At 40.4% G+C, this 25,246-nt stretch overlaps 1 protein-coding gene across 1 annotated transcript in view; it reads left to right on the forward strand.

The window, feature by feature from the left end:
* snd1 (staphylococcal nuclease and tudor domain containing 1) overlaps positions 1-25,246 on the forward strand; it is a 919,733-nt gene that overhangs the window by 107,667 nt on the left and 786,820 nt on the right. The window contains exon 11 of the mRNA XM_072241822.1: positions 15,941-16,027. Coding sequence (XP_072097923.1) covers positions 15,941-16,027 — 87 coding nt within the window. The remainder of the gene's footprint in view (positions 1-15,940; positions 16,028-25,246) is intronic.

Below are 25,246 nucleotides of genomic sequence, written 5' to 3' on the forward strand. Positions count from 1 at the left end.
TTGAAGAGGTCTTGGCATCCCATGACCAAGAACTGATAGATGAAGAGCTGATGCAATTGGAAGAGGAAAGGATAACAATCGAAACCGAATGCAGTAGCGAACGGACCAAAAGTGAAGCCACCCAGGAACTGAACATGAAGCAACTGCGTGAGATTTTCGCTGCAATGATAAAGTACGACTTTAACTTTGAAAGGGTACATTGGTTTAGGGCATATTTGCAGGATGGTTTGAGTGCTTACAAAGAACTGTATGATAGAATAATGCGCGAGGCTAAGCAGTCAAGCGATCCTTCCACATCAGCCGCAGCAGATGACGGACCTTGACCTTCGACATCAAGGCAGGCAGGCATAGAAGAAGATGACCTGCCTGCCCTGATGGAAACAGACGACGAGATAACACCCCAGTGTCCCACCACCCCAACCCCCAGGCCACGGACAGATACCAATTGCATCACCTCTGATCTGGGCCGACATTTACGTGCCGGGTGGCACCTAATTAATTAGCTTGTTTATTTCAGCTTTTTTCTTAAAGATATGCTGGGTGCGTCCCTGCCACTGCACCACCCCACCCCCCAACCTCTGATGACTCAGCCTAACAAACCATCATCAGTGTGCTCTGCGCTGTCTTCCTGATTTCCGTAAGTGATACTACACTGTACATACATTATTTCTACTTTATATCGGCTGTGTATTTTTACGTGTTATTTGGTATTATTTGGCAGCTTCATAGCTTAAAGGTTACTGGAGAGCGCTTGTGCCGTGTTTCTGCCAAGAGCACTTGCGTGAAATTTTCCTTACGAAGAACAGTGTGGCAATGATTGTGAAAAAGTATTTCTACTTTACATAGGCTGTGTATACATTATATCATTCCTGCTTTTACTATATGTTACTGTTATTTTAGGTTTTATGTGTTATTTGGTAGGTTATTTTTGGGTCTGCGAGCGCTCACAAATTTTTCCCATATAAATTAATGGTAATAGCTTCTTCGCTTTATGATATTCCGGCTTACAACCCGTTTCATAGGAACGCTGTACCTTCGGCTGGTGGGGGAAACCTGTATCTGTTCAGGTTTTAGTTAAACGAAGACCATTTGCAAGTACAAGTTCTAAAGGGCTAAGAACTGCTGGGAATGTCAGAGCCGTTCAACATAAAGGCTAAGTGAATTGTAGAAATAATTTAAGGTACTCCATAACTGAAGATGATCAAGCAATTTGTGCTTTATTTTTCTACATTTATGACTTGTGCTTATTTACTTAAGACCCACAGGTCAACAGTTTCTCTTCTGTCACACCATAACGAATGGCAGTTAGCTTTGCCAATACTAACTGCGCCAATGCAAGTCCTGTTAATGTGCAAAAATTCCAATTAAATGGAGACAGCAGGGAGTAGAGTTCGATAATGAAGGTGATTAAGCGGGTTTTTATATCAATGCATGAGCGAAGCAGCTTGATTTTCTTTTCTAATTGTACCTCACTAATGAGGTTCTAATAACTCTTCGGCTCTAATAATGTTGCTAATAAATAAGTCTATTAGCGTTGTAATGTATATATAATCAGTGATACAAAACCAAGCTGCCTCTGTCTTGCTTGGTGGCTTGATTTCATTAACATAAAATTACACCGGAACATGACTGAATATTAATTTGTAAACTGTTAGTGTTTAAAGTTGGTTTGAAAGATTAAACTACTTGTAGATTAATCCTGCTTTAATTATTTTTTTTAGTATGGATACCTTTAGCTCTATCATTTCCGTTCTGAAACTTGTTCTTAATGGTAGATTTTGCATTTCCATTGTTTAATGAGAGCCCTACTACCAGGGAGTTGGATTTAGTAATTTAATTGCCAGGAGCTCAGTTGCAGATCTGAATTAATAATACTATGGAGAAATTTGTGGGGATGAAAGTCTGAGAGTAGTGACAAGAAGAAGAAAATCAAAAACTGGAAACAGGAAATAAAAGTAATCATTTCTGGAAACATTGAGCAAGTCAGAAGCATCTGTGAACAGCAGAGTTAATATTCCAGGTTTGCAGTTCTTTGTTATTGCCAGTCAAAAGAGTAAGTCGGTTAGTTTTAACTGGAGGAGAAGATGGATGGACATGTAGAATGTAAGGCAAGTCTAGACAGGGGGCAGTTACGAGCATGATCAGCTTCTTCATGTAATGCGATGTAGATCTTTGAGTTCTGTAATGAGTGCAGGAAGCAGCATCAATACAGTTGTTGATAGACACTGGATAGCAAATTTTTTTTTTGAAAGTATTGTTTTTTTCAGAATTTTTTTTGTTTATGATCTTGGAGCTGAACGCAAATATAATTTAAGACCTCTTGTATCACACAGAAGTTTGAAGAAAGAAGAAATTAACTTTTATTGAATATAATATATTTAATTGTTTAACGGTGCTGATGCTTTGCAATGGTTCAACTAAGCTAAAAATGTTTTGATGATTTTCATTTGTACTCAGTGTCTGAGGCTTCTTGCTTAAGTGTCCAACAATAATTAGCCAGCATTGATGGATTCCACTTGTCCTGATACAGCTTCTCCATGACTGCTATGTCCTGCTGAAACCTTTCTCCGTGCTCATTACTGACAGTGCAAAGATTTGCATGAGAATGCAGAAAATGATTTTTTAGTGACACTTTGCACTTCATGGTTTTGTATGCTTGAAGTATGTTGTCAACCAGCTGCACATAGTTTGGTGCTCTGTAGTTGCCAAGAAAAATCTTAAACAACATTCTTGAATGCTTTCCATGCGATTTTCTCCGTTCCCATGAGAAGCTCTTCAAGTTGTCTGTCATTGGTGACTATTTGATTTGAGGACAACAAAAATGCCTACCTTAATCTTGGCATTAGTTACTCTAGAAACTACCTGTCTCACATATATAAATCCTTCATGGAAATTTTTGTGCCTGATGACAGCCGTGCCGTTTTGAACTCAGTAATTTTGCTTTTTCCTTTGATAACCCCAAGTCTCTGACCGGGACATCTAACTCAGACTGGTCAGGCAGCATTTGTCAAATGACTCTTCATCAGTAGCAGTGCCTCCTGCCTTCCTGTTTGCATCAGCTACAAGGCAACTTACGGTCAGCAGTTTAAAGCAGTGGCTCAAGATCATAGGTCATTATCTGTCAGCTTTTGATTTCAAAGTTCAAAGTGCAACTTATCTGAGTACATACATGACACCGAATACAAGCCTGAGAGTTTTTCTGCAGGCAAATCTATAAAACAGTAACTGTAAACAGGATCAATGGACAACAAATTGTGCAAATATGAATAAATAGCAATAAATAATCAGCATGAAACAACAAGAAAGAGTGCAGATTGATAAACTGGCTTTGTGATTTTTTTGAAATATAAGGATTTGGGGTAGACTTGAAATGGGTTGAAGAATCAGATTGGTTGAAATGATAAGTACAACATGCTGGTTGACAGTGAATATGGATGTGGCGCAAAGCTGGTAGAATCCTACTGTAGTGGCAGCTGTAAGTTCAGTTGAAAAGAATTATAGTGCCAAGGAGATACTGAAAACAAAATAAATGATGTGTAGTGCTGACATGGAACCGTGCAAAAGTATGTAGCTTGATCTAAATTTGTAATTTGCTTGGATTTTTTTTTTCTTGATTATTTAAATTTTCTGCTGCAAATGTTTAATAGTGTATGGAGCTCTGAAAATGACTTAATAATTTTCATTTAATTTATTGGTCTGCAACAACACATCTATTAAATAACAATTGCAAAGATATTTTCAAAATTAAGTTTGTACATTTGCAATTGATTTTTACTATTGTATGATTAGTGAAGTAAAACTGTTATGCTTCCTAATTGTGTTGTCATATTGCCTTAATCTGTTATGTAACACCATATGCTCCATGTCTAGTGACTTTGTTCCACAAATTTTGTTTAAGGGAAATTTTTATTTTTGACTGTGCCTACTTTTTTGCACAAGTCGTTCTGATCAAAGGTAAACAGTGGCGAAAGCCATCATTAGTGTTATCATGTGACAATTATAGTCTCCTGACTGATGCCCAATTTGAGTTTACCATCTTGACCTCTTCAGTAGTATCGTCTATATGGACCAGACAGCTGAATTTAAAGTGTGAGGTCAGAGTGACTGTGCAAGAGAAGCTTCAAGGAGGTGCAGGTAGAAGACTAAGAGAATTATGGATTGATAGTAAGTAGAGTAGGAAACAGCAAAGAAGCAGGGAGTGAAAAATTGATGATGAGCATCAGCATTTTCATGGCTTAGATAAAAATGCACTGTTCTGATGATAGCAGATAGAGTTTGCTTAACTGATAAGACACTTGAAGAGACATTACAGGCACTTCTTAGAATAGTGAGTGAACTTTATATTTCTGGAGGTCAGAAATGTCCATTTTCTATAACTACCCATATAGTATTGCTCTGCGTTCATTACCTATAACTTCATTTCATTAAGTATCTTACTGAACACTACCCGTGATTAAAATAATGGAACATGTACTGTATCCAGTTGTTAATGAATACCATTAAACATTTTGTTATTCACTACCTTGAAATATTACTAGTACGTCGACTCAGGCCTAGGGGGCCGGTGTCGGGCACAATGACGGACTCCACTTCTCTCTCACCCTCATCAGTGTGTTCAGTTCATCTACATTAGCCGCGCCGCTGTCTTCTAGAAGCGTGTTGACCATAGTCTTGGGAGGGCATCTAGGTAGGTTTTCATAGAGCACGATGTTCGTTATGTGCTGTTGCCATCTCATGTCAAGAGCCATCCGGAGCATTCGTGTATAGCAACCATCTAGAGACTTCCGCATGGTCTTGGTGAGTGTCCACGTCTCGCATCCGTACGTGAGAATGGACTCTACGACTGCTATGAAGAAATATTCCTTAAAATATTTGAAGCATTTGCATAAATTCGGAATTATCAGTCAGTTTTTACCGTAGGGTAATGTAGTAGCTGTGGGTTTTATTAAACATAAAGGTTGAGGCACCACATTCTGGGCTCAGATGTACTCACACAGTCTTGTGAACCTTATAGTACTTAATCTATAAAGTGTAACTGCATCTTGAGTGTACAGTGTACAGATAACTTGTCTCCTCTATTGCATGGTAAGTGTCTAAATTTCCCGTACCGGCACATTAACTGAGTCAGTCACTCAATCTACAGATATTTGTCATAGATACAGTAACAGCTTCCATCAGTTCCTAAATGCACCACCTGCAAAACATCACCTACATTGTCATACCTTTCTCAATTTAATTATATTAATTAATTTAAACGCACACACATATATCTGTGGCAGCTTAATATTCCAGGGTTCCAATGTTTCAGATGTGATCGAGGCAGAGGAATGAAAGGTGAGGGAGTAGCATTGCTTGTTAGGGAAAATATTACAGCAGTGCTCAGGCAGGACAGATTAGAGGGCTTGTCTACTGAGTCCTTATGGGCGGAGCTGAGAAACAGGAAAGGTATGGCCACATTAGTAGGATTGTATTACAGACCACCCAATAGTCAACGAGACTTGGAAGAGCAAATCTGCAGAGAGATAGCAGGCAACTGCAGGAAACATAAAGTTGTGGTGGTAGGGGATTTTAATTTTCCATACATTGATTGGGACTCCCATACTGTTAGGGGTCTAGATGGTTTAGAGTTTGTAAAATGTGTTCAGGAAAGTTTTCTAAATCAGTATATAGAGGGACCAACTAGAGGGGATGCAATATTGGATCTCCTGTTAGGAAACGAATTAGGGCAAGTGACAGAAGTCTGTGTAGGGGAGCACTTTGGTTCCAGTGATCATAACACCATTAGTTTCAATTTGATCATGGACAAGGATAGATCTGGTCCTAGAGTTGAGGTTCTGAACTGGAAGAAGGCCAAATTTGAAGAAATGAGAAAGGATCCAAAAAGCGTGGATTGGGACAGGTTGTTCTCTGGCAAAGATGTGATTGGTAGGTGGGAAACCTTCAAAGGGGAAATTTTGAGAGTGCAGAGTTTGTACGTTCCTGTCAGGATTAAAGGCAAATTGAATAGGAATAAGGAACCTTGGTTCTCAAGGGATATTGCAACTCTGATAAAGAAGAAGAGGGAGTTGTATGAAATGTATAGGAAACAGGGGGTAAATCAGGTGCTTGAGGAGTATAAGAAGTGCAAGAAAATACTTAAGAAAGAAATCAGGAGGGCAAAAAGGAGACATGAGGTTGCCTTGGCAGTCAAAGTGAAGGATAATCCAAAGAGCTTTTACAAGTATATTAAGAGCAAAAGGATTGTAAGGGATAAAATTGGTCCTCTTGAAGATCAGAGTGGTCGGCTTTGTGCGGAACCAAAGGAAATGGGGGAGATCTTAAATAGGTTTTTTGCGTCTGTATTTACTAAGGAAGCTGGCATGAAATCTATGGAATTGAGGGAATCAAGTAGTGAGACCATGGAAACTGTACAGATTGAAAAGGAGGAGGTGCTTGCTGTCTTGAGGAAAATTAAAGTGGATAAATCCCCGGGACCTGACAGGGTGTTCCCTCGGACCTTGAAGGAGACTAGTGTTGAAATTGCGGGGGCCCTGGCAGAAATACTTAAAATGTCGCTGTCTACAGGTGAAGTGCTGGAGGATTGGAGAGTGGCTCATGTTGTTCCGTTGTTTAAAAAAGGATCGAAAAGTAATCCGGGAAATTATAGGCCAGTGAGTTTAACGTCGGTAGTAGGTAAGTTATTGGAGGGAGTACTAAGAGACAGAATCTACAAGCATTTGGATAGACAGTGGCTTATTAGGGAGAGTCAACATGGCTTTGTGCGTGGTAGGTCATGTTTGACCAATCTGTTGGAGTTTTTCGAGGAGGTTACCAGGAAAGTGGATGAAGGGAAGGCAGTGGATATTGTCTACATGGACTTCAGTAAGGCCTTTGACAAGGTCCCGCATGGGAGGTTAGTTAGGAAAATTCAGTCGCTAGGTATACATGGGGAGGTGGTAAATTGGATTAGACATTGGCTCGATGGAAGAAGCCAGAGAGTGGTGGTAGAGAATTGCTTCTCTGAGTGGAGGCCTGTGACTAGTGGTGTGCCACAGGGATCAGTGCTGGGTCCATTGCTATTTGTCATCTATATCAATGATCTGGATGATAATGTGGTAAATTGGACCAGCAAGTTTGCTGATGATACAAAGATTGGAAAGGTTTTCAGAGTCTGCAGAGGGACTTGGACCAGCTGGAAAAGTGGGCTGAAAAATGGCAGATGGAGTTTAATACTGACAAGTGTGAGGTATTGCACGTTGGAAGGACAAACCAAGGTAGAACATACAGGGTTAATGGTAAGGCACTGAGGAGTGCAGTGGAACAGAGGGATCTGGGAATACAGATACAAAATTCCCTAGAAGTGTCGTCACAGGTAGATAGGGTTGTAAAGAGAGCTTTTGGTACATTGGCCTTTATTAATCGAAGTATTGAGTATAAGAGCTGGAATGTTATGATGAGGTTGTATAAGGCATCGGTGAGGCTGAATCTGGAGTATTGTGTTCAGTTTTGGTCACCAAGTTACAGGAAGGATATAAATAAGGTTGAAAGAGTGCAGAGAAGGTTTACAAGGATGTTGCCAGGACTTGAGAAACTCAGTTACAGAGAAAGGTTGAATAGGTTAGGACTTTATTCCCTGGAGCGTAGAAGAATGAGGGGAGATTTGATAGAGGTACATAAAATTATGATGGGTATAGATAGAGTGAATGCAAGCAGGCTTTTTCCACTGAGGCAAGGGGAGAAAATAACCAGAGGACATGGGTTAAGGGTGAGGGGGGAAAAGTATAAAGGGAACTTTAGGGGGGGCTTCTTCACACAAAGAGTGGTGGGAGTATGGAATGAGCTGCCAGACGAGGTGGTAAATGCGGGTTCTTTTTTAACATTTAAGAATAAATTGGACAGATACATGGATGGGAGGTGTATGGAGGGATATGGTCCGTGTGCAGGTCAGTGGGACTAGGCAGAAAATGGTTCGGCACAGCCAAGAAGGGCCAAAGGGCCTGTTTCTGTGCTGTAGTTTCTATGGTTCTATCTGTCTGTCTGTCTGTCTATCTATATATCTATCTATCTAGCAGTATAGTCTACTACCTCTCTAAAGTCCTTTAATTACCGAAGCTTAAACTCAGTAAGCCGTCAGTGATGTTCGGACATGTAGAGTCATAGCAGAATCCCTATGTCTTTGGAATGTTCATTCTATTTCAGCCACTCAGCAGCAAGACTGCTCACAGCAAATATGTCTTGCACTGCAAGATGTCAACAAAATAGAGAGTACAGAGAACATTTACTAGAATGTTATATGGGTTTCATTACCCAAGTTACAGTTATTCTTTGGAGCGTAGAAGGTTGAGGGTTAAGCACTGGGAAGGAAATCTATTTGATTTCTGCAATTGTGTTCACTGGAACAATTTACGGTAACTACTACAATGAGTCATTAACGTTTTACCTGCCTTTTGGTTCTATATCTACTTGCAATCATGTTTTCTCCTTGCTAAATCTCGATGAACCCAAATGCATAATTGGAGCACAAGTAATAACTTTTAAGTAGTAATGCCTCTATCTGGCAATGTTGTAACTAAAGGCTGTCATTTCCAAATCGATCTCTGAAGCAGTGCAAGGCATCACATTAACGTATGGAAAGAATCTACTAGTAAATTGTACTGTTTAATGCGATTTAAAATGCTAGTTAATATGGGAAGCTGCGTATATTTTAAATTTAATATTATTACTAAAAATCTGGACTATTAATGAATAACAACAGTTCTAGAAGTGCCTGTATCTCATTATATCTGGTCAAATTAAAACACATTTTCTTGAGTTTTCCATGGAACTCGTTTAGCTCATAATTTTTCCCTTCATACAATAGGTGAGGTGCTTCACTTTGAAACCAAAACACAGGATCTTATTTGGAAAAAGCGGTTGGATAGTTGGTATTAATTTTTAAACAATTTCTTCTACCATTGTGACTAAAAAGTTGCATCACAGGATGGAAACGTTGTCTAGCTACAATTTGTTTAGCCTACCCATCTAGAAAATAACAGCAAACAACAAACAACAGGAATTCTGCAGATGCTGGAAATTCAAGCAACGCACATCAAAGTTGCTGGTGAATGCAGCAGGCCAGGCAGCATCTCTAGGAAGAGGTACAGTTGACGTTTCAGACCGAGACCCTTCGTCAGGACTAACTGAAGGAAGAGTTAGTAAGAGATTTGAGAGGGGGAGGGGGAGATCCAAAATGACAGGAGAAGACAGGAGGGGAAGGGATGGAGCCAAGAGCTGGACAGGTGACTGGCAAAGGGGATATGAGAGGATCATGGGACAGGAGGTCTGGACGACTCCCTTGTCCATTTATCACCCCCATCCCTCCCCACTGATCTCCCTCCTGGACGACTCCCTTGTCCATTCGTCCCACTGATCTCCCTCCTGGACGACTCCCTTGTCCATTCGTCCCCCCCATCCCTCCCCACTGAACTCCCTCCTGGCACTTATTCTTGTAAGCGGAACAAGTGCTACACATGCCCTTACACTTCCTCCCTTACCACCTATTCAGGGCCCCAGAGAGTCCTTCCAGGTGAGGTGACACTTCACCTGTGAGTCGGCTGGGGTGATATACTGCGTCCGGTGCTCCCGATGTGGCCTTCTATATATTGGCGAGCCCGACGCAGTCTGGGAGACCGCTTTGCTGAACACCTACGCTCTGTCCGCCAGAGAAAGCAGGATCTCCCAGTGGTCACACATTTTAATTCCACATCCCATTCCCATTCTGACATGTCTATCCACGGCCTCCTCTACTGTAAAGATGAAGCCACACTCAGGTTGGAGGAACAACACCTTATATTCCGTCTGGGTAGCCTCCAACCTGATGGCATGAACATCGACTTCTCTAACTTCCACTAATGCCCCACCTCCCCCTCGTACCCCATCTGTTATTTATTTTTATACACACATTCTTTCTGTCTCTCTCCTTTTTCTCCCTCTGTCCCTCTGACTATACCCCTTACCCATCCTCTGGGTCGTCGTCCCCCCGCTTGTCTTTCTCCCCAAGCCTCCTGTCCCATGATCTTCTCATATCCCCTTTGCCGATCACCTGTCCAGCTCTTGGCTCCATCCCTCCCCCTCCTGTCTTCTCCTATCATTTTGGATCTCCTCCTCCCCCTCCCACTTTCAAATCTCTTACTCACTCTTCCTTACTCACTCGAGCATGGTATGTGGTTCTTGCTTCTACTTTTACAAGTGGCTTTTTGTCTCATGAAGTTCATGAAATTACCTTAATGTACACAGAGTAGATTTTGGTTCTTTGTACTCACAAAAGCCGAATGTTTACAACTTCCTGAAACTCCTTGAACTCCCTTCCAGCTTAAAACCAAGTCACATTTCACAAGTAGCTGCCTGATTAACGTACAAAGCTTTCTCAGATATATTGCCTACAAAACTGTAATAGTTGGACTACTGCTTTTGTCACTTTCAGTTTTGCTGAGCAGCAGGGGCTTCCTTGGTTCAATAATTTGTCCAACCAGAGGCACAGACACCTATTTATTCTCTGGTGGGCAATGATTCATGGTGTTTAGCATAGAGACAGTTGTGACATCATTCCTTGTATCCCTTTTGCCAATCAACTTTCCAGCTCTTAGCTCCATCCCTTCTCCTCCTGTCTTCTCCTATCATTTTGGATCTCCCTCTCCCCCTCCCACTTTCAAATCTCTTACTATCTCTTCTTTCAGTTAGTCCTGATGAAGGGTCTCGGCCCCAAACATCAACTGTATCTCTTCCTAGAGATGCTGCCTGGCCTGCTGCGTTCACCAGCAACTTTGATGTGTGTGTTGCTTGAATTTCCAGCATCTGCAGATTTCCTCGTGTTTGTGACATCTCATTCGATACCTTTTTTAATTTGCTTTCAGTTGACTTTATTGTAGGGGATGTGGCATGCAAATGGTGGATGGATCTCAAACTAAGCTGTAGTTGTTTCAGCCACTTGTGCCTCCCCAATGTTGATCCTTCGATTTTTTTACCGCATATAAGCTCAATGTGGCTTACTGTCGTGAACGTCAATCCCACAGGAGTTATTTTTTCTCCAGCATAAGTTCTTAGTTGGATATCTGCAAGCTTTAGTTCAGTATCTTTGAAATGCCGTTCAAAATAATTCTGTAGAATGAATTGAATTGACTTTATTTCTTACATCCTTCACGTACATGAGGAGTAAAAATCTTTGTTACATCTCTGGCTAAATGTGCAATATGTAATCATAGTAATTTATAATAAATAGAACAGTCAATGTAACATGGAATACACTCAAATCAGTATCATGGCCTGGTGGAACAAGCTGTCTCAGAGCCTGTTGGTCCTGGCTTTGAAACAGCTGAAGCAGTGTCCAATTACGTTTTAATTAATTTGCAGTTCACTTCTGGCATAAGCTATATTGCTTGAAATTTGTTAATTTTCACATTGTTAATCTCAAGCCTATTCAGCCCTGTGTCACTCATTATCATATTTTTTCATCAACAGTATGCAGATTAGTGCTGTTTTTGAAAATGCAAGTTGGCATTTTTAAAAAAATCTGTTTCTCTTCCTTCTGAGTCCATTTATTTAGTTTGCCCAACATGCTCCTTTTAAGTGTCCTACTTTGTTGCATTTTCTTCAAGTTTCATCTTTAAATCTGTTTTAGTATGGTGTATGTGAGCCTTTGCCACACTGATAACACAATTTGTTGAGCCAGGGCAGCCTCTGTCTGGACACTGCAATTTTGTTCACACTCACTTTCATTCCTGACTGCAACTCAGTTGCATCTCTGTGGCTTCCATTGAAACAGCAATTTCAACTACTCTTTTAAGTGTAAGTTGTACTTCAGTTAGGAGTCCTTTTTGAATGCTCTCTTGTAAGACTCCACAAACTAAACAACCTCTCAGTGCATCACTAAGTCCACACCAAACTGACAACACACACAAAATGCTGGAGGAACTCAGCAGAACAGGTAGCATCTATAGAGAAAAGTACAGCTGGTTTCGGGCTGAGACCCTTTGGCAGGACCGGAGAAAAAAAGATAAGTAGACTTAAAATGTGGGGGAGAGGGGAAAGAACCACAAGATGATAGGTGAAACTGAGTGGGGGGGGGGTGGAATTGGTGAAAGAGATACAGGGCTGGAGAAGAGTGAGTCTGATTGGAGCGAACAGAAAGCCATGGAAGAGAGAGAAGGCGGGGGGTGGGGAGGAGCACCGGGGAGGCAATGGGCAGGCAAGGAGATAAGATGAGAGAGGTAAAAGGGAGTGGGGAATGGTGAAGGAGAGGGGAGGGTCATTACTGGAACTTTGAGAAATCGATGTTCATAACATCAGGTTGGAGGCTACCAAGACGGAATACAAGGTGTTGTTCCTCCAACCTGATTGTGACAGTAGAGGAGGCCATGGGTTGACATATCGGAATTGGAAGTGGAATTAAAATGGGCGATTGTTGGGTGAATACGCTTCTTCTGGAGGGAGTGTAAATGCTCGGCAAAACAGTTTTCCTGTGTATGTTGAGTCTCACTGATATTCAGGAGGCCACACCGGGAGCACTGCACGCAGTATGTGGCCCCAACAGACTTAAAGGTGAAGTCTTGTCTCACTTTGAAGGACTTTTTGTGGCCCTGATTGGTAGTGAGGGAGGTGGTGTAGGGGCAGGTGTAACACTTGTTCTGCTTGCAAGGATAAGGAGGGAGATCATTGGGGAGGAATGGACAAAGGGAGTCACGTAGGGGCGACCCTGCGGAAAGAAAAAGTCGTCGTTGGGGGAAGATGTGCTTGGTGATGGGATCCAGTTGGAGGTGGCAGACATTCTGGAGAATTATGTGCTGGATGCGGAGGCTTGTGGGATGGTAGGGAAGAAGAAAAAGAACCATATCCCTGGTATGGCAGTGGGAGGATGGGGTAAGAACAGATGTGTGTGAAATGGAAGAGATGTGGTGAGGGCAGCGTTGATGGTGGAGGAAGGGAAGCTCCTTTCTTTGAAAAAGGAGGACATCTCTTTCATTTACCCATCATCTTGTGTTTCTCTGTTCCCTCCCCCACTCTTTAAATCTACACCTCATCTTCTTTTCTCCTATCCTGCCAAAGAGTCTTGCCAAAAACGTCGACTATGCTTTTTTCCGTAGCTGCAACCTGGCCTGCTGAGTTTCTCCAACATTTTGTGTGTGTTGCTTGGATTTCTAGCATCTGCAGATTTCCTTGTTTCCGAACTGAGAATGCTCAGACAATGTCTTCAATTCAGCCTCGTATGCTGAAATTAACTCCCATTCTTTTTGCTTCTGCTTAGGAAACCTAAATGTTCTGCCATCAACAATGATTTCAGTTTTAAGTATTCCTTCATCACTTTCACATTATCAGCAAAGCTCATTTTAGATGGTTTTGTTGGAGCAGTCAAACTTTGAAGCAAACCCTATGCACTCAGTGAAATTGGTACTTGATTCTCACTGGCTATTTCATTTGCTTTAAAACACTGTTCCTTTAGCTCAGTATACATGACCCAGTTATCTCTTCTGGAATCAAACATGCCAATCTTTCCAATGAAGCCAACTATTTCTTTTTTTTTAATGATAATTGTCACCTGGTACTCAGTCACGAACGCTGAATTCTTGTGTTTACTGCTTTTGTTTTTTTAACTGGATGATCTCTGCATGTGTTGGGCTGTATTTTTTTTACTCGCCGCTCCTCATTGGCTTTTTAGTTTGAACATCTTGCTGCCCTTCAATAGGTTGATTGCTGTCTCGTGTTTGTTTTGAAAATACTTCGTCAGTATTATGTTTTTAACCTTCAAAACATTAAACTAATTCAAAGGAAGAGGAACATCGTGAGTACCTCACGCTTGTCAGAGATGAGGTGGAGAATATCGGGGGGGGGGGGGGTTAAATGTTTGTTTGCACTTGTATCTCTGTTCAGAATTTGTGCCCCGTACTGAGTGATATCCTCTTGCCAAATTATCGAGTAGTCTGGCTATGGTTCTTCTCTTAAACATAATACTGAAATTGAGTGTCCTTGGTGTCTTAATCAATGTTTGTCACAGTCATCATTACTGCAATTGATTCTTGGATAAATATAGAAAAGACCGCTTATTTGTTGACAGAGGCAAATTGGGAGAATTGTTCAGTTTTGTGGTTGTAACTTTTGGTATTGTTTCTCATTGAAGTTTGTAGAATTTTGGACGCAATTGAATTGTGTATTTGTATGCGTTATAACTGTCATTCCACTTTAAAATAATTAAGCATTTTTGGTTTCTTAAAAAGTAAAAGGTGCTTAATAAAAGCCACATTCCCTCTTTGTCTTTCCAGTACCCCATCCACCATGAAGTTTGCCCCATACATGGGTAAATAGTCTTCAGATGGTAGTAATATTGTTGTCTTCCATTAATACATTTGTATTTCTGTTTTTAAAACAAATTTTGAAAAATTATTAGTGGTGTTTCGGCTTCTCTTGTTCCAAATAACTGCATGCTGCATGGCTACTATTTGAGTCCAGTGGTTGTTATTCTGATATGATCGACTTTATGTTGGATCCTTTCATCCAGTGGGGCTACTTTGCTACTCCCATAGTCCGACTTGCATTGTTTTAGAACGCTTGCATATAACAATGCATTAGTTCTGGTTTTTCCACCTCTGAATTGCATGATCTGAAAATCTTAAGGAAAAGCCTACAGAAAGTGGTGGAGTAGCTCAGTCCACCACAAACTCTGTCCTCCATTGAGGACACTTACAGGGAGCACTGCCACAGGAACACAGCATCAATCATCAAAGGACCCCTACCATCCAGACCATGCTCTCTTTTCACTTCTATTGGGCAGTAAGTATGTGAACCTTGGATCCCACACCACCAGGTTCAGGAACAGTTATTACCCTACAACTATCAGGCTCCTGAACCAGCATGGATTGCTTTTCTCACCTCAACTCTGAACTTAGTCCAAAACCTACAGACTCATTTTCAAGAACTTTACAATTCTTGTCATCAATATTATTTAATTATTTTATTTGCAACTTTGATTGTTTAACTGTTTTTGTTTAGGTATATATTTTCATAAATTCTATTTTATTTATTTTCCTGTAAATGCCTGTAAGAAAATGAATCTCAAGGTTGGATATGGCGACATGTATGTACTTTCTAAATTGACTTTGAAATATGTTTGGCCATTCAAGTTTTATACTAAATAAAAGACTATTTGTTTTAAATTATTTCTGTCATATCAATCTTTCATCCTGTTTAATATTACTAATTTTGTTTGCTCCCCCATTAAACATAGGGTTGTAATGAATTGGGAGCATATATAGATGATTTGATTGTAACTTGGACTGTCTGTGTAAGATGGTCAAAGTTAATGAATATGTAATCAAAAGATTAATCATGCAGTGGAAAAAAATCTTTTAAGTGTTTTAAATGGGCAACCTATTTTTGTTAAAAGTGAGTTGTAATTTTAGATTAAATATTCTCTTTTTTTATTCCATCTAGACCTCTCTGGATCTTGTGTTTCAATTAGGTTCCCTCTCATTCTTCCCATCTTCAGCAGATGTATGCCTGATGTGTCTAACCTTTTCTTGTGAACCAATCTGCCAACTAGTTCAGTACTGGTCCAATAAATAGTCTCTGAACTACTTCCAGCACATTAAAAGCAACATGAAATGTACAAAAGTGAATATTCGATGTATAAACAAGCAAAAGGATCTTTCAAGATTGGCAAGCATGCAAAGATGCTTGTAATTAATAATGAAACTTTGTGGTTTTAAAGTAAATCAAATAAATAACGCTTGCTGCATTTCTGTTGAACAATGACTTTAAAGCAGTAAAGAGGCCATATTTTTAATGAGATCCGAAGGGTAAAAATCCATTCAAAATTATAGCAGATGCATTTTACCTGGCCGTTTGGTTTTTGCTTCTTTTAACAAGCAAGTTATTCGCGTGCTCTTTATCTTTTACACTACATGAAACAATTTTGCTTTTATTTCATCCTTAGGACCGTAAGAAACTGCGACCTCTTTATGATATTCCTTACATGTTTGAGGCCCGAGAATTTCTGAGGAAGAAGTTGATTGGCAAAAAGGTAAGCCTAAAAAAGAATTGTCCTAATTCATAAGTATTGTTGGAGTTTTTAATGCAACCACATACATGAAAGAATGAGCGACAGCAGCAACTCCTGTCTTATTCTTTATCCTTTATCTCTACTATCCTACAGATAAATTTACCAATCTTGTGCATGAACAAAAGACATTGGGGTGTGGTGCAGGGAGGTTTTGTGTATAGTTTGCTAAGCGGAATAAGCATGCACAATCACTCCAAATTAATGCACTGCATAATTAAAAATGCAGTGTTTTATTGTTTTTAGAAATATGCATTAATACAGAAATTTAATTTATGCATATCTTGATTGAAATTGTGGAGCAGCATTATGGCCTGGTTTTTGTTTAGGGTACTGAATCGTAATTTGCTCAAATGCAAGACAAAATTCTATGAAATGTAACACCATGAGTTTTCATTCTGAGTGCAAAATTCGACAGTGAAGAAATATAGTTGTTTGAGACTTTACTGTAGCCATAACAACATGATGATCTGGACTGCCCACCTCCAGTGTGCTATTCAAGTTTGCAGCATGGCACTGTCATCCAGGTTGCATTCAGAGCTGAATTTCTTGCAGTATCTGGGAGTAATTTGGAAGATACAGATCAGTTCATCCTTAAGACAAGCATCCAGTTGGTGGCAAGGTGTGAGAATCCATTATTCAGGATGAGGATTTGGGGTACGTGGAGACATATGATAAAATAGGCTGAAGTCCGCATGGTTTCCTTCAGGAGAAATCTTGCCTGACAAATCTATTGGAATTCTTTGAGGAGATAACAGGCTTGTTGATAGACAAAGGAGAGGTAGTGGATGTTTACTTGGATTTTCAGAAGGCCTTTGACAAGGTGCTGCACATGAGACTGCTAAGCAAGGCAAGTGCCCGTGGCATTACAGGAAAGATAACGGCATGGACAGCCGATTGGCTGACTGGCAGAAAGAACCTAGTGGAAATAAGGAGGGGTGAGGCTTTTGTGGTTGACTGCTGGTGGCCAGTGGTGTTCTGCAGTGGTCAATTTTGGGTCATGTTGTATGTCAATGATCTGGGTGTTTGAATGGATGGCTTTGTGTCAATGTTTGCCGATGATATAAAGATAGGTGGAGGAGCAGGCAGTGTTGTGGAAACAGTAAGTCTGCAGAAAGGCTGAGACTGATTAAAAGAATGGACAAAGTAACAGATGGAAAACAGTGTGCAGAACTGTATGGTCATGCACTTTGGTGGAAGGAATAGACTATTTGCTAAATGGGGAGTGAATTTGGAAATAAAATATTAATGTTGCAGTATCATTGTAGTTGCAATATCTCAAAGGCAACAGATGCATTATTTCAGGCCACTTGGTGAAAGGTATTTTGTTTAAGTATTAAAATTGTATTTAAATTAATTTACAACCTCTAATGAACAGAGAAGGAAACCTATCACTCACTGACAACTATTTTTTAGAGAGTAATAGCTCTAAATACTTGGTTGTTCAGTATTAACTGCTTTAATTCACTTTGAATTCCATCTCTCTTTACCATCCAATGCAGTTAAAGATAATTTCGCTACGTCTTCATAGCAGGATTGCTGGCATAGATTCATGTTTGACGCTGTGTAGGTTGCAAGCTTATTGTGCACAGCTCAGATTGTTACTAAATGTAGTGCCAGGATTTTCCCAATATGCATAGCTGCGTATTTATTATTGCCGTCTTTAAAACTGGAAATGTCAAACTTATAAGCAATATTTCCATTAAGTTATGTTAAAAAATGATGAGGTGTCAGATGATAAACTACACTGATTGAGTTGGTATTAATTTGACTAGGATGTAACTGATGAAAGGAAATAAGTTGGATTCATTAGTGCATCATTTTCTGTGTTTGAGTAGGTTCAAAGAGTGCTGGTATTTCTTTTCCATTGTTGATTTATATCAATTGAGATTTGTGTATTCTGTGTTGGTGTTCTCATAAATAATTTATTCTTGATTGTGGTGCACCTTTCAGTGAGTAGATGGGCTCTGACTCCAGAGAAATTGCATTCACTTTGTGATCCATTGCTTGCTCCTGTGTATGTGTCAGTATTGCTGTCACTCCTCAAAAGTCATTTGCAGTGACAAACTCATCAATGCTTACTGTTTAAACAAAAATATGCAGTGTCATCAGCTGTTTGTCTTGGCAAGGGGATTTTTTTATCATTTGAAGCAGCTGATGACACTGAATATTTTTGTTTGAACAGCAGGCAGTGATGATTTCATCACAAAATATGGCCTGGATTTGCTGGGGTAAATTATGAAAGCTGAATTGAGGTGTTTTGCCAATCTGCACTTTCCAACTGTGGTGAATAACATTATCCAACACCCCTCCAGATGACACTGGTTCTGTCATACTCCCAAGGCTTTTGCAAGAAAAAGTGTTATTTGGTTGATTCAAAATAGAAAGTTAAGTTACTCTGGTTGTATTTAAAAATGGGTACTTGATTTTTCCTTGAACTCATTATTACTGATATAAACAGAAAACATTGGAGGATGTTGTAGGTTGGTGCCAAGTGGAAAAAGAATCATTGATCCATTGCTCATCCTATTTGTGCAGTTTGATTGGCTACAGTTTGGATGTGGACAGTGTTCATTGGCTGCCTGTAGCATGAGAGTCAAGATAGTTTAATGTCATTTCCTGTACACAAGTGTAAGGAGAACAAAATAATTGTTACTCCAGATCCAATGCAGCACGTAAAAAGTACAAAGGGTAAAGAACACAATAACAATCATAAACAATAAATATAAATAGGATAGCTCGTTTACATTGATTGTATGTCCATAAAGTGATGCTGGGCTATACGCAAGTTGACTGACAAGAAATAATAAAGAAGTGGAGTTAATGGGTGGAGGTATTGATCAGCCCTACTGCTTGGGAAAAGTTAACTGTTTGATTTTGGTGGTGCTGGTGTGGTGCTATGTAATCTCCTCGCTGATCGATGGAACTCTGATAGATAGACCATGAGCATAATGGTACTGGCCCTTTTCCAGCATCTTTCTGTATCTATGTCCTTGATGGTGGGCAGACTCATGCCAGTAATGTGTTGGGCAGTTGTGATTACCCTTGTAGAGGCATCCTGTCTGTCACAGTGCAGTTTCCGTACCAAGCAGTGATGCAGCTTGTTAGGATGCTCTGTACTGCACATCGGTAGAATGATGTGAGTATGGATGTGCAAAGTATTCTGGTAATGATGATTTGCTATAAAAACAATTGAGATATAGTGTATAAACTTCAGTTCAATGTTTTTGGTGATCCTTCCACTTGAGGTTATTTTTAAGCAAACTCCCCTCACTTTCATCTGGAAAAGTGATCTGTTTCTTGTCTATCCTTTCTTGAATTTGGAGCTACTTTAATGTGGGAATGGGCAGAAGTTACAGACAGTTATACAGAAAGGGTGATGGAGCAAAAATTAGGTAATTTCGGATTGAGGAGTCTTCCTTTGATCTGAAACACATTGTGTAGGAACAGGAAAAGTAAAGGCATTAATATTTTTCCCTTGCTTGGATTACCAAGGAGTGACAGTGATGCAATTTTGTGAAGCTTATTGTTGATTCATGTAGAGTGTGGTGTCTAATTTTGGGCACCGAACTTCTGGAACAGATGCCAGTCATGTTGGAGAAATAAAGATACGCTTAATATACGTATAAAGATACGTATTGAATTGTAAGGATGGCTTCTATTGCACAGAGTGGCATAATTCAGGGGTAACCTAACATTAGTATTTTGAACATTGCGTGGATAGAGATTAGATTGGTTTCTTATTGTGGGGGGTGCAGTACCTGCAATATGGCAGTGCGCCTTATATATGTTATTTGTTCTTACAAATACATGCTGTAATTAAACATTTAGAGCCATTTTCCTTAATAACACAACATGCTTTTTGTGCAGATGTGAATGTTTTCACTGTGACTGTCAACCTCTCAAAATGCAAGAATTTGATGAATTACTGTCAGGGTTACTGAATAAAATGATTAGATTAAAAAATGTGTGTGTATCATTCAGTTGCCACAAGGTGGCAGAAGCAGCTTTGAATTAGTGAACTGGTAATGATGTTGGTAATCCAGAAATAACCTGAGTTCAAAGCCATCAATGCTGATGTATTGGAATCTACATTTTACTTTATTTCTAAAGAACATGTAAATTGAGAAATTAGTTTATTATTGTCACTTGCACCGAGGTACAATGAAAAACTTGTCTTGCATACTGCTCATATATTACAACAATAATTGGTTACAGCAGTGCACTGAGGTAGCACAAGTTAAAACAATAACAAGAGTAGAGAATAAAATGTTACCATAGTTGTTTTTATAAAAGGGACATTGAATGTTAAATGATTTTGATTAAATGACATGATTAAAATATTTGTCTAAAGTTGGTGTTGTGGGAGTGTGCCTAATAGGTGGAATGGGAAAAGTGATGTTTTCCTACAATTGCACAGAGTTTTGTGCTTTTCACAATGGGGATTATGACCAATGAAGAAGTGAGTTTCAAAAATGTGGTCTTATAAATAACACTAAATGGCTTGGAAATGGCTGTAAGGAACTATTCCTTAATGTCCACTAATTCAGGATGCCTTTGACTTTGATAAGGCTTTTTTTCATTATTGCTGTTGTGGGTTTGTATCTATAGGAGTTCCGGTTTGGTTGCTGGCCGCACGACCATGGTTTTCAGTCGGGCGCTGGACACTCGGGAGCGATTCGGTGGGGGGCGGGTGTCTGGCGCTTGGCTGGGGGCCGTGGTTGAGTGGTTGGCGACTTGGGCTGGCTCCCCCACCGGACTTAGTCTGGTGAGGACGCCCAGCAGGACTTAGAAGAGGGAAAAAAAACAAGACCTGATGAAGGGCGGATGAGCTCCTTGTGAGCCAGCGGCCATCCTCCGTGGAAGAGATTGCCGTGTATCTACGAATTCTATGCTATGCACCTGGTTAGAAGAGACGTGATGAACTTGGGTGCTGCACCGTGTACCTGGACCTGCGCAATGCCTCCGCCTAAGGAAGGGCTGAGCTCGAAGAAGCGGCCACGGCCGGAGGCCAATCTGGCCTCGGGCTTGAGTTCGGCGGGGGCCGCGGTGGGCGGTGCCAAGGCAGCCAGTGAGAACAAACTGGAGGAGAGGCTGTACTCGGTGCTGTCGCAAGATGGAAGAAGATGGAGGTGCATAGCCGCCAACCCCGGATTCGGGACGGCGCCCACTGACTGACTGATCTATAAGGGTTCAGCAGCTATGTTCCATGGATTTGATAAGTTCTGACACAGCAAAATAGGAGAGATTAAAATGAGATTTATAAGGGGGAATACCAGCAAAAGTTTGAACTGATGAAGTTTGAACTGATGATATAGGTAACATAGATGGAGGGACGATGGTCTTTGTTCAATAAACTAATGTTGAGGAGGATGGACGGGCTGTGAGAATTATTTAGTGAGATGTTGACAAGGCCAGGGGTAACAAGGATAACAATAAATGGGTAACAGGTTACGACATGAAGAGCAGAACTTGGTCATGCTTCGTGTTCCCAATAAACGGTTATTACCATTCAGCTGTCTTAGAATGGTTTCAGTTGAGGGGAAATTACTTTGCTCTGACATAGATGTGAAAAGTTGAATGGAGGAAGGGGAGTAAGAACTGATCATGATGGATTTTGTTGATGTCAGTGATGTCAAGTGGCAAGTTCTAGAAGGTGGCCAGAAAAATCTGAAGACAGTTTAACTGCAGAGAATAAAGGAGGGCTTTGTATTTGTGAAGGAGAATAGAAGTTGAGGTGGTTGAAATCATTCACGAGATTAATTCCCTGAATCTAGCTTGATATAAGAAAGCAGCAAAGATGAGTTAACTTGACGTGAAAGCAAAGATTTTAAGTCATGTGTGAAAGAGTAAACCAAATGAATTGCTTTGAGAAGAAGAATTACTCGACTTTTAAGGGAACAGACCCACTACCACCATACAAGTTTGAATTGAGGTAGTAGAATATTTCCCATGAAATAAAAGTTGCCGCCTTGCAGTCAGCCATAGCCCTAATAATGGGTGCAATCAACTTTAAGAAGCACATGGCGAGGAGCTGTTTTCCCCTTGGAGTGGACATCTTTTCTGGTTAGGGGGCAATTATAGAGTGGATCAGTGACAGCCAAACAAAGAAGTATGTGGAGAGTACCAAGTGGACGAAGGATGTGAGGGTAGAAGATAGAAAGGACCATGGGCACACAAAGGAATTGTAGAATGTGATAAGTTAGTTGGTCTTTTTAAGCAGCGGTGACTCTTGGATCTTGAGTAACTTAGAACAAAGATAAAAATTGTTTTAGCAGTAGTAAAGTTTGCAATGACAGTACCAAAACTTGTTGCTGAAAAACTGGGATTTTTAAAGATCGGGGACCTGAGAGAAAATGGTATTATGAAACTGGGATAACTCAGTCTGATAAGTTGGAAATCATGACCGGTTGGTATCTGGCTCACTAAGTACTGACTCCTGACCTTTCTTTTCCTTATGGCCTGTTCTTCCATGCACTTGGGGCCAATATTCTCTAGCATACAGGACAAACCACTTTGCTCAATCCACGGATAAGTATATCCTGCACTATCTTTTTAAATGGTTGGTAATGTGTCATCTGTAGTATGCACTGCTACATCTCATGTGGTTCTGCTTTTCCACTTACATGTTAAAGCTCTTTGAAATGTATTGTTAATGCTATTAGTCATCCAACACAGAATCATAATCCCACAAAATGACCCATGTGGTTGTCTATGCCCGTTGTTTGAACCAGTTACTGATTAGCCACTTGGATTTCCTTTCCCATAGCCTTGTAAATGGTTCCTTGCGAATTTAGCTATTCTAAGTATTATCTAAGCCATCTTTTGGGTTACTGATGTACAGAGGGATCTTGGTGTGCAGATTTATAGATTCCTGAAAGTGGCACGTAGTGGTAAATATAGCAGATAGTATTTGTCAGGGTCTCAAGTCAGGAAGTCATGTTGTAGCTATCGGCTCGTGTTTATCTAGGGGAAGCCCTGTCCGCCTGCCCAAACCATGTCTCACGTTTGCATAGTTGCTGTGTAATGCACCCTGGTACAAACTCACCCATCAAATATCCGACAGCACAATGTACGATTTACAGATCACACTTTATAAATCTTACTGGAACTATGTAATTAAGAGGGATACAATATAAAAGGAAAGTAAAAGGCACTAAACTTATCAGAGTTCAACCACTTCGTGCACAACCGTTGGAGCTCAATTAACGGGGTCTTTGTTCCACTATTCAATCTCCTCCGACCTCCTCAACCCGCCACCTGGGATCAACCACAGTGGTCGACCAGAGCGCGTCCAGCACGTCCTTTCTCTTCGGTTCTCCTCCTGTAAAGCCTGCGCACTGACCCAGGTTCCCACACATACAGATAGAATAACATAGCTTCCATTGGTTAGTTTCTCCATTATCTATAATTATAACCCAAACATTTCAGCTACAGAGAACATTACCTGATAGTGAACATTACAAAGAAGCCATTTCATTATAACACTTGAGAAGCCATTTTATAATTAGCAGTTAAAAGCTAACTTCACAGTTAATATTACTGAGAACCCTGCACATGTTAGAGTATTGACAGGCAGCATCTCTAGGAAGAGGTACAGTCGACATTTCAGGCCGAGACCCTTCGTCAGGACTAACTGAAAGAAGAGCTCTTCTTTCAGTTGGTCCTGACGAAGGGTCTCGGCCTGAAATGTCGACTGTACCTCTTCCTAGAGATGCTGCCTGGCCTGCTGCGTTCACCAGCAACTTTGATGTGTTTTGCTTGAATTTCCAGCATCTGCAGATTTCCTCGTGTTATAGTGTTGTCTGCAGTTTCTGGTTGTTGTATTATAGAAAGAATATGGAGGATTTGAAGAGGGCATGGAAGAAGTTAATTAGAATGCTGCCCGGGTGAGTCCTGCCGAAGGGTCTTGGGCTGAAACGTCAACCAGACTGTTTTCTATAGATGGTGCCTGGCCTGCTGAGTTCCTTCAGCATTATGTAGATAAGCAGGGAATTGAGGTATGTCGACCACCTGCAGACGGGTATTAACTTTAAAATTGGCATTATGGTTTACACAGACATTGTGGGCAGGAGAGCTAGTTCCCGTGCTATACTTTTCTGAAAGACCTTAATGGCATCTTACATCACTTATATCATGACTGGTATCAATGGCTGTTGTAACATGCCCCCATCAGCCTAGCAGCAACAGAAATACTGCCATATATGATCGATGTTGGAAATCTGAAGGACTCTAAAAGCTCATCTCATCTTCATAGACCATCCATGAAGATTCTCAACCAGAGATCACCAGTAATAATTTTATGAGAATAGCTAGGAACTATCCTGGAACTTAATCAAAAAATCAAGACATTCCTGGATAGAAGTTCCACCGTGCATTGGAAAAGAAGCCACTCAACAGGTACCTGAAGACCAACATTCAATGGATGATGGGTGGAAAATGCTAAAGGTCCATCAATTTGTTGATATGTTGACTCTTAGCAACCTCGAGGCTTTGCCCCTTTTCAAGCAGAGATAACCTATTTGAGAACACAGAGGAAGTTAGCAAATGGAAAATGATAATGCCTCAGGAGCAGGTGACTTCTCTGTGGAAGTTCTAAACCTTCAGACACATTCACAACCTGATCTGATACCTGGATAGAGAAGGATATTGCAGAGGATATCAAGGATGTAGTTATGACCATCTTCAAAATAGCAGACAAACTATTGTGGTTATTACAGAGGGGTCTCCCTTCTGTCTGCTATAGGGAGTGTCAGTGCATTGATCGTCCTAAGCCACCTCCTTAAATGTGGTCAAACAGTTTGTTCCTTTAATACTGTGAATTTCTTATATTTAGAATCACAATGTACATGACCATTACAATGTGGTAACTCATTGAAAATGCAGAGCTGCTAAAGCTAACTCTGACCTTAAAACTTATGACTGTTTCATTTGGGAGGAACTGTGGTCCATTTTTCACCAATTACACTACCATTAGCTTTATATCTATTGGACAATTTGGAAACTGTTCAATGTTGTTCAATGTAGTCATGCTAGGTTCATCTTGTGATGTAGTTAAGTGAGCTTGTTGGGGTAACTTGTATTTTGATTTCATTTCTTTCTGGATCTAAGCCTCTGAAATTGTTGATAAGTGTCAAACATGAGGAAATCTGCAGATGCTGGAATTATAAGTAAAACACATAA

The sequence above is a fragment of the Mobula birostris genome, chromosome 23, assembly GCF_030028105.1.
Source record: "Mobula birostris isolate sMobBir1 chromosome 23, sMobBir1.hap1, whole genome shotgun sequence".
NCBI classification, from domain to species: Eukaryota; Metazoa; Chordata; class Chondrichthyes; order Myliobatiformes; family Myliobatidae; genus Mobula; species Mobula birostris.